This window comes from Ranitomeya imitator, chromosome 6 (assembly GCF_032444005.1).
Source record: "Ranitomeya imitator isolate aRanImi1 chromosome 6, aRanImi1.pri, whole genome shotgun sequence".
Taxonomy (NCBI): domain Eukaryota; kingdom Metazoa; phylum Chordata; class Amphibia; order Anura; family Dendrobatidae; genus Ranitomeya; species Ranitomeya imitator.
The window spans coordinates 521,537,631-521,553,396 of record NC_091287.1 but is presented as its reverse complement, the minus strand read 5'-3'; the positions used below and the strand labels follow the sequence as shown (position 1 = coordinate 521,553,396).

General features: G+C 44.3%; 1 protein-coding gene across 1 annotated transcript in view; it reads left to right on the top strand.

The window, feature by feature from the left end:
• The window catches only part of LOC138643446 (involucrin-like), a 46,522-nt gene extending 33,395 nt beyond the window's left edge, over positions 1-13,127 (top strand). The window contains exons 2-4 of the mRNA XM_069732355.1: positions 11,125-11,265; positions 11,365-11,445; positions 11,544-13,127. Of these exons, the coding sequence (XP_069588456.1) occupies positions 11,125-11,265; positions 11,365-11,445; positions 11,544-13,127 (1,806 nt within the window). The remainder of the gene's footprint in view (positions 1-11,124; positions 11,266-11,364; positions 11,446-11,543) is intronic.
• The last annotated feature ends 2,639 nt before the right edge of the window (positions 13,128-15,766 follow it).

The window sequence follows — 15,766 nt, the reverse complement described above, 5'->3', positions numbered from 1 at the left end:
GCTCTTTGTCCTTGCTTGCGCAGTTACCTCAGACTTAACCAACATCACTGTGACGGGGTGTACGGCAGAGCAAGAAGGGACAACAGGCTGAGGGATGATTCAACAGATTTATTATCAAGAACGCTGGAACAACACATGCAGGGAGATCTACAGAGTCCACAATTAGTCCAACAGAACAGGTTCGGGGGCACCTCCCGATAATCCTTGTGCCAGCTAACAAAGCAATAGTCCACACGAGTCCAAGGGATCCCAAAACAATCCCACGAGCGACGAGATATGTCCTCAGCTCAAGTCTCGCCCCATTCGCTTCCGCAGTCACAGATGGACATGGGGTCTTGCCTCAGCTAAGAATCCCCACTCCTTCTCCTTCAAGGATCAACTCACATCTGATCTCAAAATAAGAATGGATTGTCTGAGCTCCTGGGATCCGCCCACGAAGGGGGGTAGGGGTCACACCTTCTATTCAATGGTTGGGTCCACCAGAAGATTCTAGACTGGTGGGCTCCACGTAGTCTATATAGTATGTACATTTGACTAGCCACCTGCTGTGAGGAAGAATGGCTATTCCTCCACTAGTGATGTTGACAAAGCTTAATTACATTAGAGCTGAGGGAAGGGAATTGGGGGAAGGAGACATATTGTTACAGGTGAACTCCCAGCACAAGAAAATACATAAATTACAGCTAATAGAAACCAGAGAACAGTTACATACATAAAATGGCATATTATTCAAACACAGGACAGGGCAAAAGTACATATCATGACAATCCCTTCCCCTCCCAATTTGTGTACGTACCAGGGACCGCTACAGGTCGCTGGTTAAGTACACACAGGCAGAGCATAACTTACATGTGGCTTCATGCAGCCACGAATTGGCATCGTAGCTCTCCCACATCATTGCCCAGGAGAACATCGGCAGGCAGACCACCCATCACCCCAACCACACATCGTCTGACCCCAAAATCAAAGTTCAGATCCACAGTGGCTGTGGGAATAGTCCTCCATTGTCCACCAGCCAGTTCAATGACAATCCCAGGTCCTCGATGGATTGCCTCAGGCCGAACCACTCGGGGATCAGCCAGTGTGAGGAAAGCCCCTGAGTCACAAAATCCAATAAGTCTCTGTCCATCCAGCACGACCTCCTGCAAGTGCTTACCTCGATGAGCAGAAGTCGTCATAGCTGCAGGTCGCACACCATAAACTCCTAGTGGTGCAACATGGGTGGGTGAGGCACAAGGCCAGTCCTCACGTAGTGGTGACACGTCGTCCTCCATGGCACTTGGCTGTACATAATTAATAATACGACTGGGTACAGGATTAATCCTCATTTGAACAGCTGGGCAGGAGGCTTGCAGATGCCCTGGCTGTCCACATTGATAGCATCTGTGCTGGGTCTCACTCCATCCAAGGCGTCCTCTTGGGCGAGGGGTAAGGAAACCTGGAGGCCGGCCCCACCTGAAGGTGCTGTAGGGTTTTGAGGACGACTCCTCCATGGGCTGGCTGGGCATGAGGCCTGCAGATGCCCCAGATGCCCACAACCATAACACCTGCGCTCTGCTACTTCCTCTCCTCGTCGTATTCCAGAACACGCAGTAGAAGCAACTGGAGGCACATTTACACGGGTATCAGCATGAGGTGGTGGCTTAGAGGAACGGGGAACAATGGGGACAGAAGAACAGGGGGCCACCGGTGTTGTGGAGCTGGTAGGCCTCTCTCCATCCTCCAACAGAATCCTCCACTGAGGCTTGATGGTGAGAGCCTCATCAGCTAGAGCTGCAGCTTCCTCCACAGTGGCTAGTCTCCTTTCACGCACCCATTCCCGGATCTCAGCAGGGCACTTGAAGTAAAACTGCTCTTTTAGGATAACCTGGAGGAAGGTCTCCCAGGTTAAGGCCCCCTCTGCCTCCAGCCAGCGACGACATATCTGTTTGAGTCTGTGGGCATACATCTTGAAAGACACTTCCTCATCACAGGCTAAAGTACGGAACTGAGTCCTGTAAGTGTCTTGGGTAACAGCATAATGTTCTAGAATAGTCCGTTTAATCTCCGCATACTCACAGTTCCCCTGAGGGTCCATAGCTCTATAGGCTGCGGCAGCTCCACCCTCTAAGAGCCCCACCAGATGTCGGACTCGGTCCCTTTCTGGGACTTCCATTAATCGACACTGATGCTCAAAGTCCTGGAAGAAGCCCTCAATGTCGCCTGCAGCCTCATTAAAGGGCTTGAAGTCTTTGCGAGACACACTGGGGAGTTCCCTCATGGTGGGTGCTGGGGTTAGAGTCTGTCTGGAGCTTCTAGCTGCTTCCAAAGCGATCTGCCTCTCCAGCAATGCCATCTCCTGAGCTCTGTCCTCGGCTCTGTGAATGGCCTCCCTCTCCTCGGCTCTGTGAATGGCCTCCCTCTCCTCGGCTCTGTGAATGGTGTCCCTCTCCCTCTCCTCAGCTCTGTGAATGGCCTCCCTCTCCTCAGCTCTGTGAATGGCCTCCCTCTCCCTCTCTTGAGCTCGGTGAATGGCCTCTTTCTTATAGTCTGTGGTGGCCTCTTCTCCCAGCAATGCCAACTCCTCCTCGTACCACATAACCCACTGACTTTTTGGGGTATTTACCTCCGGCTGCAGTCTTTCCTCCATTTGCTGTGAGGATCCTTCCTCAGCGTCATCTTGCAGGCGAACTCCTTCCAAAGCCTCAATAAGCTGCTCCTTCGAGAGTCCCTTAAAACGGACTCCTACTTCACGGGCCTTTGATTGTAGGCTCCCCAAAGTCCAGTTCTTGTACTCTGCGGTGTTGGTTCCCGATGTTGATGGGCCTTTGTCCTCCATTCCTTCTGCTCTGGTCCCTCTGCTGCCAATCAGTTTGTGACGGGGTGTACGGCAGAGCAAGAAGGGACAACAGGCCGAGGGATGATTCAACAGATTTATTATCAAGAACGCTGGAACAACACATGCAGGGAGATCTACAGAGTCCACAATTAGTCCAACAGAACAGGTTCGGGGCCACCTCCCGATAATCCTTGTGCCAGCTAACAAAGCAATAGTCCACACGAGTCCAAGGGATCCCAAAACAATCCCACGAGCGACGAGATATGTCCTCAGCTCAAGTCTCGCCCCATTCGCTTCCGCAGTCACAGATGGACATGGGGTCTTGCCTCAGCTAAGAATCCCCACTCCTTCTCCTTCAAGGATCAACTCACATCTGATCTCAAAATAAGAATGGATTGTCTGAGCTCCTGGGATCTGCCCACGAAGGGGGGTAGGGGTCACACCTTCTATTCAATGGTTGGGTCCACCAGAAGATTCTAGACTGGTGGGCTCCACGTAGTCTATGTAGTATGTACATTTGACTAGCCACCTGCTGTGAGGAAGAATGGCTATTCCTCCACTAGTGATGTTGACAAAGCTTAATTACATTAGAGCTGAGGGCTGCAAGTATTGGGGGAAGGAGACATATTGTTACAGGTGAACTCCCAGCACAAGAAAATACATAAATTACAGCTAATAGAAACCAGAGAACAGTTACGTACATAAAATGGCATATTATTCAAATACAGGACAGGGCAAAAGTACATATCATGACAATCACCACTTCCGGTTCCGGTTTCTTCACACTGGCGCTTCTACACTGCACGGGACGCTACCCTATCAGGACTTTTTGTACACAGGTGCCGGTATCTTTCCTTTTATTGCTGCCTTGTTTCTATTGGTCATGACCAACTTATAACCCTTTTCTGGCCAGTACCCAACCACCCCTGGACGAAGCATTTAATTGCGAAACGCATTATTACTCACATGGTACAACTTACCTTAATTATTCACTTAATTTTGCTATTTGTTCCACATATACTTATTTGCATTTCACTAATTGTTATTCCATATATAGCTAGACACTATACTACCACTGCCGTATATGCTTTTATATTGAGGTTGTCCCTGAGTGAGTCCCACCGTTGCTGCTGCACTGGTGGCTACTGCCTTGTTTTTATTCTATTTATGTATATTCAATAAAATTTATATATTTTTGTCATACTTTTGGGTCCTTTTGTGAAGTGTTTTTTATTGGTATTTACATTATTATAGTACAAATACATAATTATTACATTTGTATTATTTTGTATTAATATTGTACATTTGTATAACGATATTATTTTAGTTAAAATAAAAAAATATTATAATCATACTAATAATAACATCATACATCTAGTAATGATTATAACAATATTCATATTATTATTATTATTATGAAAAATATTTTAGATATTATTATATTTGTAGAATTTAGCGTTCTTAATGTCATACTATTTTAGGATTATATTATTATTGTAATTGTATAATAGAATAATATTTGAATTATCTAATATTATAATCATACTATTGTATGGCTACATAATAATAATAATAATAATAATAATAATAATAATTATTATTATTATTATTATTATTATTATGTTTATATTATGTTGCATCATTATTGTACTTACTATTTTATTACTATATTATTATAGAAAAACATTTATAATTATTTGCATTATTTTGTATTATAATGATAATGGAAGTGATATTATTATTATTATTATTATTATTATCATCATTATATTTTGACAATTATATTGCATATTATAATATTTATATTATCTTGTATTATTATGATTTTACTATTTTATGGTTATACAAGCTGAAGAGCCCGGCGTTGCCTGGGCATAGTAAATATCTGTGGTTAGTTATAGCACCTCACTCCTCTTATTTTCCCCCTCACTCCTCTCATTCCCCCCTCTCTCCTCTCATTCCCCCTAACACTTGTCATTTCGACCTCACATCTGTCATTTTCCGATCACTCCACTATTTTCCTTCACTCCTCTCATTTTGCAGTCACACCTTTTCATTTTCACCTCACACCCCTCATTTTCACCTCACACCTCTCATTTTCCCCTCAGTATATACGTGTTTGTCATCTCCCTTATATATAGTATACACCTGTATGTCATCTCCCTTGTATATAGTATATACCTGTATGTAACATAGTAACATAGTAACATAGTTAGTAAGGCCGAAAAAAGACATTTGTCCATCCAGTTCAGCCTATATTCCATCATAATAAATCCCCAGATCTACGTCCTTCTACAGAACCTAATAATTGTATGATACAATATTGTTCTGGTCCAGGAAGACATCCAGGCCTCTCTTGAACCCCTCGACTGAGTTCGCCATCACCACCTCCTCAGGCAAGCAATTCCAGATTCTCACTGCCCTAACAGTAAAGAATCCTCTTCTATGTTGGTGGAAAAACCTTCTCTCCTCCAGACGCAAAGAATGCCCCCTTGTGCCCGTCACCTTCCTTGGTATAAACCGATCCTCAGCGAGATATTTGTATTGTCCCCTTATATACTTATACATGGTTATTAGATCGCCCCTCAGTCGTCTTTTTTCTAGACTAAATAATCCTAATTTCGCTAATCTATCTGGGTATTGTAGTTCTCCCATCCCCTTTATTAATTTTGTTGCCCTCCTTTGTACTCTCTCTAGTTCCATTATATCCTTCCTGAGCACCGGTGCCCAAAACTGGACACAGTACTCCATGTGCGGTCTAACTAGGGATTTGTACAGAGGCAGTATAATGCTCTCATCATGTGTATCCAGACCTCTTTTAATGCACCCCATGATCCTGTTTGCCTTGGCAGCTGCTGCCTGGCACTGGCTGCTCCAGGTAAGTTTATCATTAACTAGGATCCCCAAGTCCTTCTCCCTGTCAGATTTACCCAGTGGTTTCCCATTCATCTACTCCTATATATAGTATATACCTATATGTCATCTCTTCTGTATATAGTATATACCTGTATATCATCTTCTCCTATATATAGTATATACCTGTATGTCATCTCCTGTATATAGTATATACCTGTATGTAATCTCCCCTGAATATAGTATATACCTGCTGTATGTCATCTCCTCCTGTATATACTTATGTGTCATCTCCTCTTTTATATAGTATATACCTGTGTGTCATCTCCTCCTGTATATAGTATATACATGTATGTAATCTCCTCCTATATATAGTATATACCTGTATGTCATCTCCTCCTGTATATATTATATACCTGTGTGTCATCTCTCCTGTATATACTATGTACCTGTATGTCATCTCCTCCTGTATATACCTGTGTGTCATCTCCCCTGTATATAGTATGTACCTGTATGTCATCTGCTCCTGTGTATAGTATATACCTGTGTGTCATCTCCCCTGTATATAGTATATACCTGTGTGTCATCTCCCCTGTATATAGTACTAGATTGTGGCCCGATTCTAACGCATCGGGTATTCTAGAATATGCATGTTCCCGTAGTATATGGACAATGATGATTCCAGAATTCGCGGCAGACTGTGCCCGTCACTGATTGGTCGAGGGAACCTTTATGACATCATCGTCGCCATGGCAACCATTATGACATCTACGTCGATGCTGTGCCTCGACCAATCAGAGAGGCGGGATTTCCAGGACAGACAGACAGACAGACAGAAAGACAGACAGACAGACAGAAAGACAGACAGACAGACGGAAAAACCTTTAGACAATTATATATATAGATGTACCTATAAGTCATCTCCTCCTCTATATAGTATATACCTGTGTGTCATCTCTCCTGTATATAGTATATACCTGTGTGTCATCTCTCCTGTATATACCTGTATGTCATCTCCTCCTGTATTAGACCTCGTTCACACGTTATTTGGTCAGTATTTTTACCTCAGTATTTGTAAGCTAAATTGGCAGCCTGATAAATCCCCAGCCAACAGGAAGCCCTCCCCCTGGCAGTATATATTACCTCACACATACACATAATAGACAGGTCATGTGACTGACAGCTGCTGTATTTCCTATATGGTACATTTGTTGCTCTTGTAGTTTGTCTGCTTATTAATCAGAGTTTTATTTTTGAAGGATAATACCAGACTTGTGTGTGTTTTAGGGCGAGTTTCCTGTGTCAAGTTGTGTGTGTTGAGTTGCATGTGGCGACATGCATGTAGCGACTGTTGTGAGATGAGTTTTGTGTGGCGACATGCGTGTAGCAAATTTTTGCGTGTCGAGTTGCATGTGACAGGTTAGTGTAGCAAGTTGTGTGCAGCAAGTGTTGCGCATGGCGAGTTTTGTGGGTGGCGAGTTTTATGTGTGGTGCGTATTGAGTATATGCAAGTTTTGTGTGAGGCAACTTTTGCATGTGTTGCAACGTTTGTGCATGTGGCAATTTTTCCGCGCGTGCAAGTTTTGTGTGTGGCGAGTTTTCCATGAGGTGAGTTTTGCGTGAGACTAGTTTTGCATGTGGCAAATTTTGCACGTGGCGTGTTTTGCGCGTGGCGAGTTTTGAGCGGCGACTTTTGTGTTTCGACTTTTATGTGGCGAGGTTGGTGTATGTGTGGTGAAATGTGTGCTGAGGGTGGTATATGTGTTCAAGCACGTGGTAGTGTGTGGCGCATTTTGTGTGTGTGTTCATATCCCCGTGTGTGGTGAGTATCCCATGTCGGGGCCCCACCTTAGCAACTGTACGGTAGATACTCTTTGGCACCATCGCTTTCATTCTTTAAGTCCCCCTTCACATCTGGCAGCTGTCTATTTGCCTCCAACAGTTTTCCTTTCACTTTTTCCCCCATTATATACAGGTCCTTCTCAAAAAATTAGCATATAGTGTTAAATTTCATTATTTACCATAATGTAATGATTACAATTAAACTTTCATATATTATAGATTCATTATCCACCAACTGAAATTTGTCAGGTCTTTTATTGTTTTAATACTGATGATTTTGGCATACAACTCCTGATAACCCAAAAAACCTGTCTCAATAAATTAGCATATTTCACCCATCCAATCAAATAAAAGTGTTTTTTAATAACAAACAAAAAAAACAACAAATAATAATGTTCAGTTATGCACTCAATACTTGGTCGGGAATCCTTTGGCAGAAATGACTGCTTCAATGCGGCGTGGCATGGAGGCAATCAGCCTGTGACACTGCTGAGATGTTATGGAGGCCCAGGATGCTTCAATAGCGGCCTTAAGCTCATCCAGAGTGTTGGGTCTTGCGTCTCTCAACTTTCTCTTCACAATATCCCACAGATTCTCTATGGGGTTCAGGTCAGGAGAGTTGGCAGGCCAATTGAGCACAGTAATACCATGGTCAGTAAACCATTTACCAGTGGTTTTGGCACTGTGAGCAGGTGCCAGGTCGTGCTGAAAAATGAAATCTTCATCTCCATAAAGCATTTCAGCCGATGGAAGCATGAAGTGCTCCAAAATCTCCTGATAGCTAGCTGCATTGACCCTGCCCTTGATGAAACACAGTGGACCAACACCTGCAGCTGACATGGCACCCCACACCATCACTGACTGTGGGTACTTGACACTGGACTTCAGGCATTTTGGCATTTCCTTCTCCCCAGTCTTCCTCCAGACTCTGGCACCTTGATTTCCGAATGACATGCAAAATTTGCTTTCATCAGAAAAAAGTACTTGGGACCACTTAGCAACAGTCCAGTGCTGCTTCTCTGTAGCCCAGGTCAGGCGCCTCTGCCGCTGTTTATGGTTCAAAAGTGGCTTTACCTGGGGAATGCGGCACCTGTAGCCCATTTCCTGCACACGCCTGTGCACGGTGGCTCTGGATGTTTCCACACCAGACTCAGTCCACTGCTTCCTCAGGTTCCCCAAGGTCTGGAATCGGTCCTTCTCCACAATCTTCCTCAGGGTCCGGTCTCCTCTTCTCGTTGTACAGCGTTTTCTGCCACATTGTTTCCTTCCAACAGACTTACCATTGAGGTGCCTTGATACAGCACTCTGGGAACAGCCTATTTGTTGAGAAATTTCTTTCTGGGTCTTACCCTCTTGCTTGAGGGTGTCAATGATGGCCTTCTTGACATCTGTCAGGTCGCTAGTCTTACCCATGATGGGGGTTTTGAGTAATGAACCAGGCAGGGAGTTTATAAAAGCCTCAGGTATCTTTTGCATGTGTTTAGAGTTAATTAGTTGATTCAGAAGATTAGGGTAATAGGTCGTTTAGAGAACCTTTTCTTGATATGCTAATTTATTGAGACAGGTTTTTTGGGTTATCAGGAGTTGTATGCCAAAATCATCAGTATTAAAACAATAAAAGACCTGACAAATTTCAGTTGGTGGATAATGAATCTATAATATATGAAAGTTTAATTGTAATCATTACATTATGGTAAATAATGAAATTTAACACTATATGCTAATTTTTTGAGAAGGACCTGTAGATAAGGGCAAAATTGTTTGGTGAATTGGAAAGCACAGGGTTAAAATTTCACCTCACAACATAGCCTATGACGCTCTCGGGGTCCAGACGTGTGACTGTGCAAAATTTTGTGGCTGTAGCTGTGACGGTGCAGATGCCAATCCTGGACATACACACATACACACACACACATTTAGCTTTATATATTAGATTATTATAGTAATCATATATTATTGTTTTTATTATTATTATTATTATTTTTGTATTATGTTTATATTATTTCATTATTGTAAATTTTCACAATTTTTTGTCTTTTACATTCTGCATTATTTAAAGTTCCCCTTTTTGATTAATAATGTCAGAACTATTTCTAGAATAATCATTATTATTTTGTGCAAATCTTTTTTAGAAAGTCATAGGAGAGAAGAAAGCTGTATTGCGCGCACTGGAAACATAATCTCATTTTCTCACTTTCATTCTGTAATTGGCAGATACAGATCTACTTTGACAGATGGCAGCGGGCTGGATTCCCCTCAGTTAAATCATAAGTAAAGTCTAATTTATATTTTCTTTTGCAGTCAAGTCAGGACTGTGGTCTCACAAGCCTCATCACCGGTGATCATAGTTAAAACCTAATATAAGACACGTTGCTTAGAAAAATTATGTTAGAAGTTATGAGAAAAATCCAATATTTTTCATTTCAGCTTAGAATCATAAACATTTATTACCGAGAAACCTTTAGAGAATCGGATGGAAAAAAAAGTTTCTGGAAATTTTTCCGCCCCTGATGAGATTTCATCTCTTATTGTGTGGATTACACCTAATTCTGGTGACTTGTGGAGCAGTTGATGTTGCTTGTTGATAGACAAGGCTGCCATAAAACTCCAATAAAGAGAACATCTGCTCCAAAACATTAAAATCCAGAATTTTAAATCCTGTTTTAACTAGAGTATGGAGTTATATGAATCTTATCGCAGAGCGTTAACCTCTTTCTATGAGTCTAATGGTTCTTATACATCAGTATCCAACTCTACAGGGTCAGTGAATAATGTATTCCCTTGATACCATATATTGGGTACTTTTCCTAAATATGGTCTCTCGATGAGGGTGAGCATTATTTTTTTAAAATTATTTTGAACCCAAGCCATTTTTAAACAAAGTCCATGTACACAGAATATTTGTTTCACCAAATGATGGTTTAGTTAATGGTTATTCAACCATCAATCAACTTTTGTCTAGTGTCCATCTTGAAGAGGCGTTTTCACTAGGTAAAAAGTGCATTTGCTCTGATTTTTCAGCTTTTTTTCTTTAAGTCCCCTATATGGTTCCAGAGATATGGGGCCTTTTTAATTAATGATGATTTTTATGGTCTTTACTGAGGGAGGCATGGCTCACAGGATCCTCTGGGGCGTGTCTTTAGGCTTGCTCTACATTATCATCCTGTAGGCTACATCCAAGTGGTAAAAACTATAAAACTTAGCATTAAATAAATAGACCAATATCTCTACAACCTTATGGTGGATATAAGAAAAAAGGTAATACTCAGGGGAGGAGTGGAAATTAAATAAGAGGAAAAGCTGCCCGCTTCTGACCTGGGCACATGTCCTCTTTAAGGTTAATGTTACTGTACATGCTGCAGAGTGTGCAGGAAGGGGAAGAGCAGCAACTGGTGAATGTGGACGGGGACATTGCATTATCCCAGTTATAGGAAGGGGAAGAGCAGCAACTGGTGAATGTGGACGGGGACATTGCATTATCCCAGTTATAGGAAGGGGAAGAGCAGCAACTGGTGAATGTGGAGGGGGACATTGCGTTATCCCAGTTACAGGAAGGGGAAGAGCAGCAACTGGTGTATGTGGAGGGGGACATTGCATTATCCCAGTTATAGGAAGGGGAAGAGCAGCAACTGGTGAATGTGGAGGGGGACATTGCGTTATCCCAGTTACAGGAAGGGGAAGAGCAGCAACTGGTGTATGTGGAGGGGGACATTGCGTTATCCCAGTTACAGGAAGGGGAAGAGCAGCAACTGGTGAATGTGGAGAGGGACATTGCATTATCCCAGTTATAGGAAGGGGAAGAGCAGCAACTGGTGAATGTGGAGGGGGACATTGCATTATCCCAGTTATAGGAAGGGGAAGAGCAGCAACTGGTGAATGTGGAGGGGGACATTGCGTTATCCCAGTTACAGGAAGGGGAAGAGCAGCAACTGGTGAATGTGGAGGGGGACATTGCGTTATCCCAGTTACAGGAAGGGGAAGAGCAGCAACTGGTGGATGTGGAGGGGACATTGCGTTATCCCAGTTACAGGAAGGGGAAGAGCAGCAACTGGTGAATGTGGAGGGGGACATTGCGTTATCCCAGTTACAGGAAGGGGAAGAGCAGCAACTGGTGAATGTGGAGGGGGACATTGCGTTATCCCAGTTACAGGAAGGGGAAGAGCAGCAACTGGTGAATGTGGAGGGGGACATTGCGTTATCCCAGTTACAGGAAGGGGAAGAGCAGCAACTGGTGGATGTGGAGGGGGACATTGCGTTATTCCAGTTACAGGAAGGAGAAGAGCAGCAACTGGTGAATGTGGACGGGGACACTGCATTACCCCAGTTACAGGAAGGGGAAGTGCAGCAACTGGTGGATGTGGAGGGGGACATTGCAGTATCCCAGTTACAGGAAGGGGAAGAGCAGCAACTGGTGAATGTGGAGGGGGACATTGCGTTATTCCAGTTACAGGAAGGGGAAGAGCAGCAACTGGTGAATGTGGACGGGGACATTGTGTTATCCCAGTTACAGGAAGGGGAAGAGCAGCAACTGGTGAATGTGGAGGGGTACATTGCGTTATCCCAGTTACAGGAAGGAGAAGAGCAGCAACTGGTGGATGTGGAGGGGGACACTGCATTACCCCAGTTACAGGAAGGGGAAGTGCAGCAACTGGTGAATGTGGAGGGGGACATTGCGTTATCCCAGTTACAGGAAGGGGAAGAGCAGCAACTGGTGGATGTGGAGGGGGACATTGCGTTATTCCAGTTACAGGAAGGAGAAGAGCAGCAACTGGTGGATGTGGAGGGGGACACTGCATTACCCCAGTTACAGGAAGGGGAAGAGCAGCAACTGGTGAATGTGGAGTGGGACATTGCGTTATCCCAGTTACAGGAAGGGGAAGAGCAGCAACTGGTGGATGTGGAGGGGGACATTGCGTTATTCCAGTTACAGGAAGGGGAAGAGCAGCAACTGGTGAATGTGGACGGGGACATTGTGTTATCCCAGTTACAGGAAGGGGAAGAGCAGCAAGTGGTGGATGTGGAGGGGGACACTGCATTACCCCAGTTACAGGAAGGGGAAGTGCAGCAACTGGTGGATGTGGAGGGGGACATTGCAGTACACCAGTTACAGGAAGGGGAAGAGCAGCAACTGGTGGATGTGGAGCGGGATATTGCGTTATCCCAGTTACAGGAAGGGGAAGAACAGCAACTGGTGAATGTGGAGGGGGACATTGCATTACCCCAGTTACAGGAAGGGGAAGAGCAGCAACTGGTGGATGTGGAGTGGGATATTGCGTTAATCCAGTTACAGGAAGGGGAAGAGCAGCAACTGGTGGATGTGGAGGGGGACACTGCATTACCCAAGTTACAGGAAGGGGAAGAGCAGCAACTGGTGGATGTGGAGTGGGATATTGCGTTATTCCAGTTACAGGAAGGGGAAGAGCAGCAACTGGTGGATGTGGAGGGGGACACTGCATTACCCCAGTTACAGGAAGGGGAAGAACAGCAACTGGTGGATGTGGAGGGGACAATGCATTATCCCAGTTACAGGAAGGGGAAGAGCAGCAACTGGTGGATGTGGAGGGGGACATTGCATTATCCCAGTTACAGGAAGGGGAAGAGCAGCAACTGGTGAATGTGGGGGGGGACATTGCGTTATCCCAGTTACAGGATACCCCGCCCCCGGTCAATCTTTTGGGGCTTCCTCCTCTGCACCGATCTCTTTTTTGGAGCAGGGTGCGAGAACAGGGTACCAATTAAGAACTCAGCTCAATTGAATAGGGGCCATATCATCAACCTGTCCTCGCATGTGCTCTCTAGACATGAGTATGGTGTCCTGCAGAGAGGCCTCAATTTTGTTCCAATGAATAATTTTGATTGTTTTGGATGGGTGAAAGACCTTAATTTATTCACCAGAAAGTTAAAATGGAAAAAGTTCTTTAAACATAAAACTCGTGAATAGTGCGAGGGTCTAGGTTTGGACCAGGAAGACATGGAGGGATATGAGGCCCTCTGTGGTCTACTCCTGGAGTCTAATAGTATACCGGAGGAAGGTAAAGGCCCTTTTACTTCACTAAAAAATAGAAGTGTAAAGATGCCACCACACGGAGACACAAGTAATATAGATCTATTTACTCTTCTGGTGGAAAGAGATCTTAAAAAATTGAGGCAAACAGATTGGCGGACTGGGGACAATCTCACAGAAGATGAACGTAGAACACTAGATGGCCTTAAGTCTAATGATCTGTTGATCATAAAGCCCTCTGATAAAGGGGGTAATCTAGTGATCATGGATCATCTTGAGTACCGAGCGATCTGTGTCTCTATCCTACAAGACAGGACTACGTATGAAGTACTCACCACTAACCCCCTGGATCTGTTTAAAAATGAACTGAGATTAATTCTAGAAGATGCGCTATTGTGCCAACTTATCTCACAGGGTGAATTTGACTTTATGCTACCACAATTTCCCTTAACTGCTACTTTTTACGCACTACCTAAGGTGCATAAGGGTTATCATCCCTTGAAAGGACGTCCCATTGTCTCTGGGGTTGACTCCCTGACACAAAATTGTGGACTATATGTTGACCAAGTCCTCCGCCCATTCGTCACTGCTATGCCATCCTATCTTAGTGATACGTCGGATCTGCTTCTAAAGCTAGAGGGGGTTAACTTGGGAAGAGACGCCTGGCTTACTTCCATTGATATAGAAGCGCTATATAGCAGTATCCCGCATCAGGCAGGTATTGAGGGAGTTAGATTTTTCTGCAACAAAGATCTATCAGATGTAGGGAACATAACGACTTCGTCATAACATTGCTTGAATATATACTTACCCATAATGCCTTCACCTTCGATGGTAAACACTTCCACCAGCTCAGGGGCACAGCGATGGGGTGCCCCTGTGCCCCATCGTATGCAAATCTGTTCCTGGGCTGGTGGGAGGAGACCATCGTTTTTGGGGATGAAGAGAGGTGGTGGCATAAATTTATTTCCATCTGGTACAGATATATTGACGATGTGTTTATGGTATGGACTGGCACAAAGGAGGAGTTTACAATGTTTATGGGTTGTTTGAACATCAATAAGGTGGGCCTCAAATTCACATCGGAGATCAGTGAGATAGAGTTGGCGTTTCTGGACATAAAAATTGTGAAAGAGGAGTGTGGGCAAGTAGGTACGAGCATCTATCGAAAGCCGACAAGCACTAACAGTCTGCTACACTGGGACAGCCACCATCCGGTCTCCCTTAAGAGGGGGATACCTAAGGGGCAATTCCTCAGACTAAGGAGGAACTGTTCCAGGGATGATACATTTAGGAGCCAATCTGGTGATATGTTCGACAGATTCAGAGAGAAGGGGTACCCGAGACCTATCGTGAGCAGGGCTTATGACTTTGCAAGGAGAACCGATAGACAAGAGTTGTTGCAGAAACATAGGAGTACGGAGGTTGAGGACACTGTAAGGGTCATTGGCACATTTGACACACAGCATCATGAGGTCAGAAGAGCTTTTGCTAGGCATTGGGATATTCTGAAATTAGATCCAGATCTGACTGATGTGGTGGGTGAACGTCCCAATATAACGTTCAGAAAGGGCCGCTCCATTAAAGATCTGCTGGTGCATAGCCAGTACCAGCGACCCAAACCCGCTGGGACCTGGCTGGATAGGAGGCCCTGTGGCTTTTTTAGGTGTGGAGATTGCAGTCTGTGTCAGTTGATGAAACCATGTAAACAGGTTCGTAGCTCCACTACAGGCAGAATTTTCTACCAACGCGATTTTTCAAATTGTAAAACCAATGGTGTGGTATATGTGGCGTCCTGCTCCTGCCCAAAGGATTATGTTGGGAAAACCAAGAGGGAGTTCAGGAGAAGAGTGGGGGAACATATGGGCGATATTCGCCATAAGAGGGACACCCCACTGGCGAAACATATGCATACTCACCATAGTGAAGATCCAACAGGGGTGAGATTCAGCATCCTTGAGGTGGTTAAAGTGAACCCAAGAGGAGGAAATCTGGATAGATTGATTCTGAGACGTGAATGTGAATGGATCTTTAGGATGGAGTCCCTCGAACCAAAGGGGATTAACGAACAAATATCCTACACATGTTTTCTGTAACCTTTCACCTATAATGTCATACATTTCGATGTGCGATTTTATACTGCCTGTAGGTTCGGCTCGATGGACTCTATGGCCTAACCATTGTTTTCGATGGGGTCCCAATTTTTGGGGATTCACATGGATCTCCATGACGTATCTAATATGCATTTG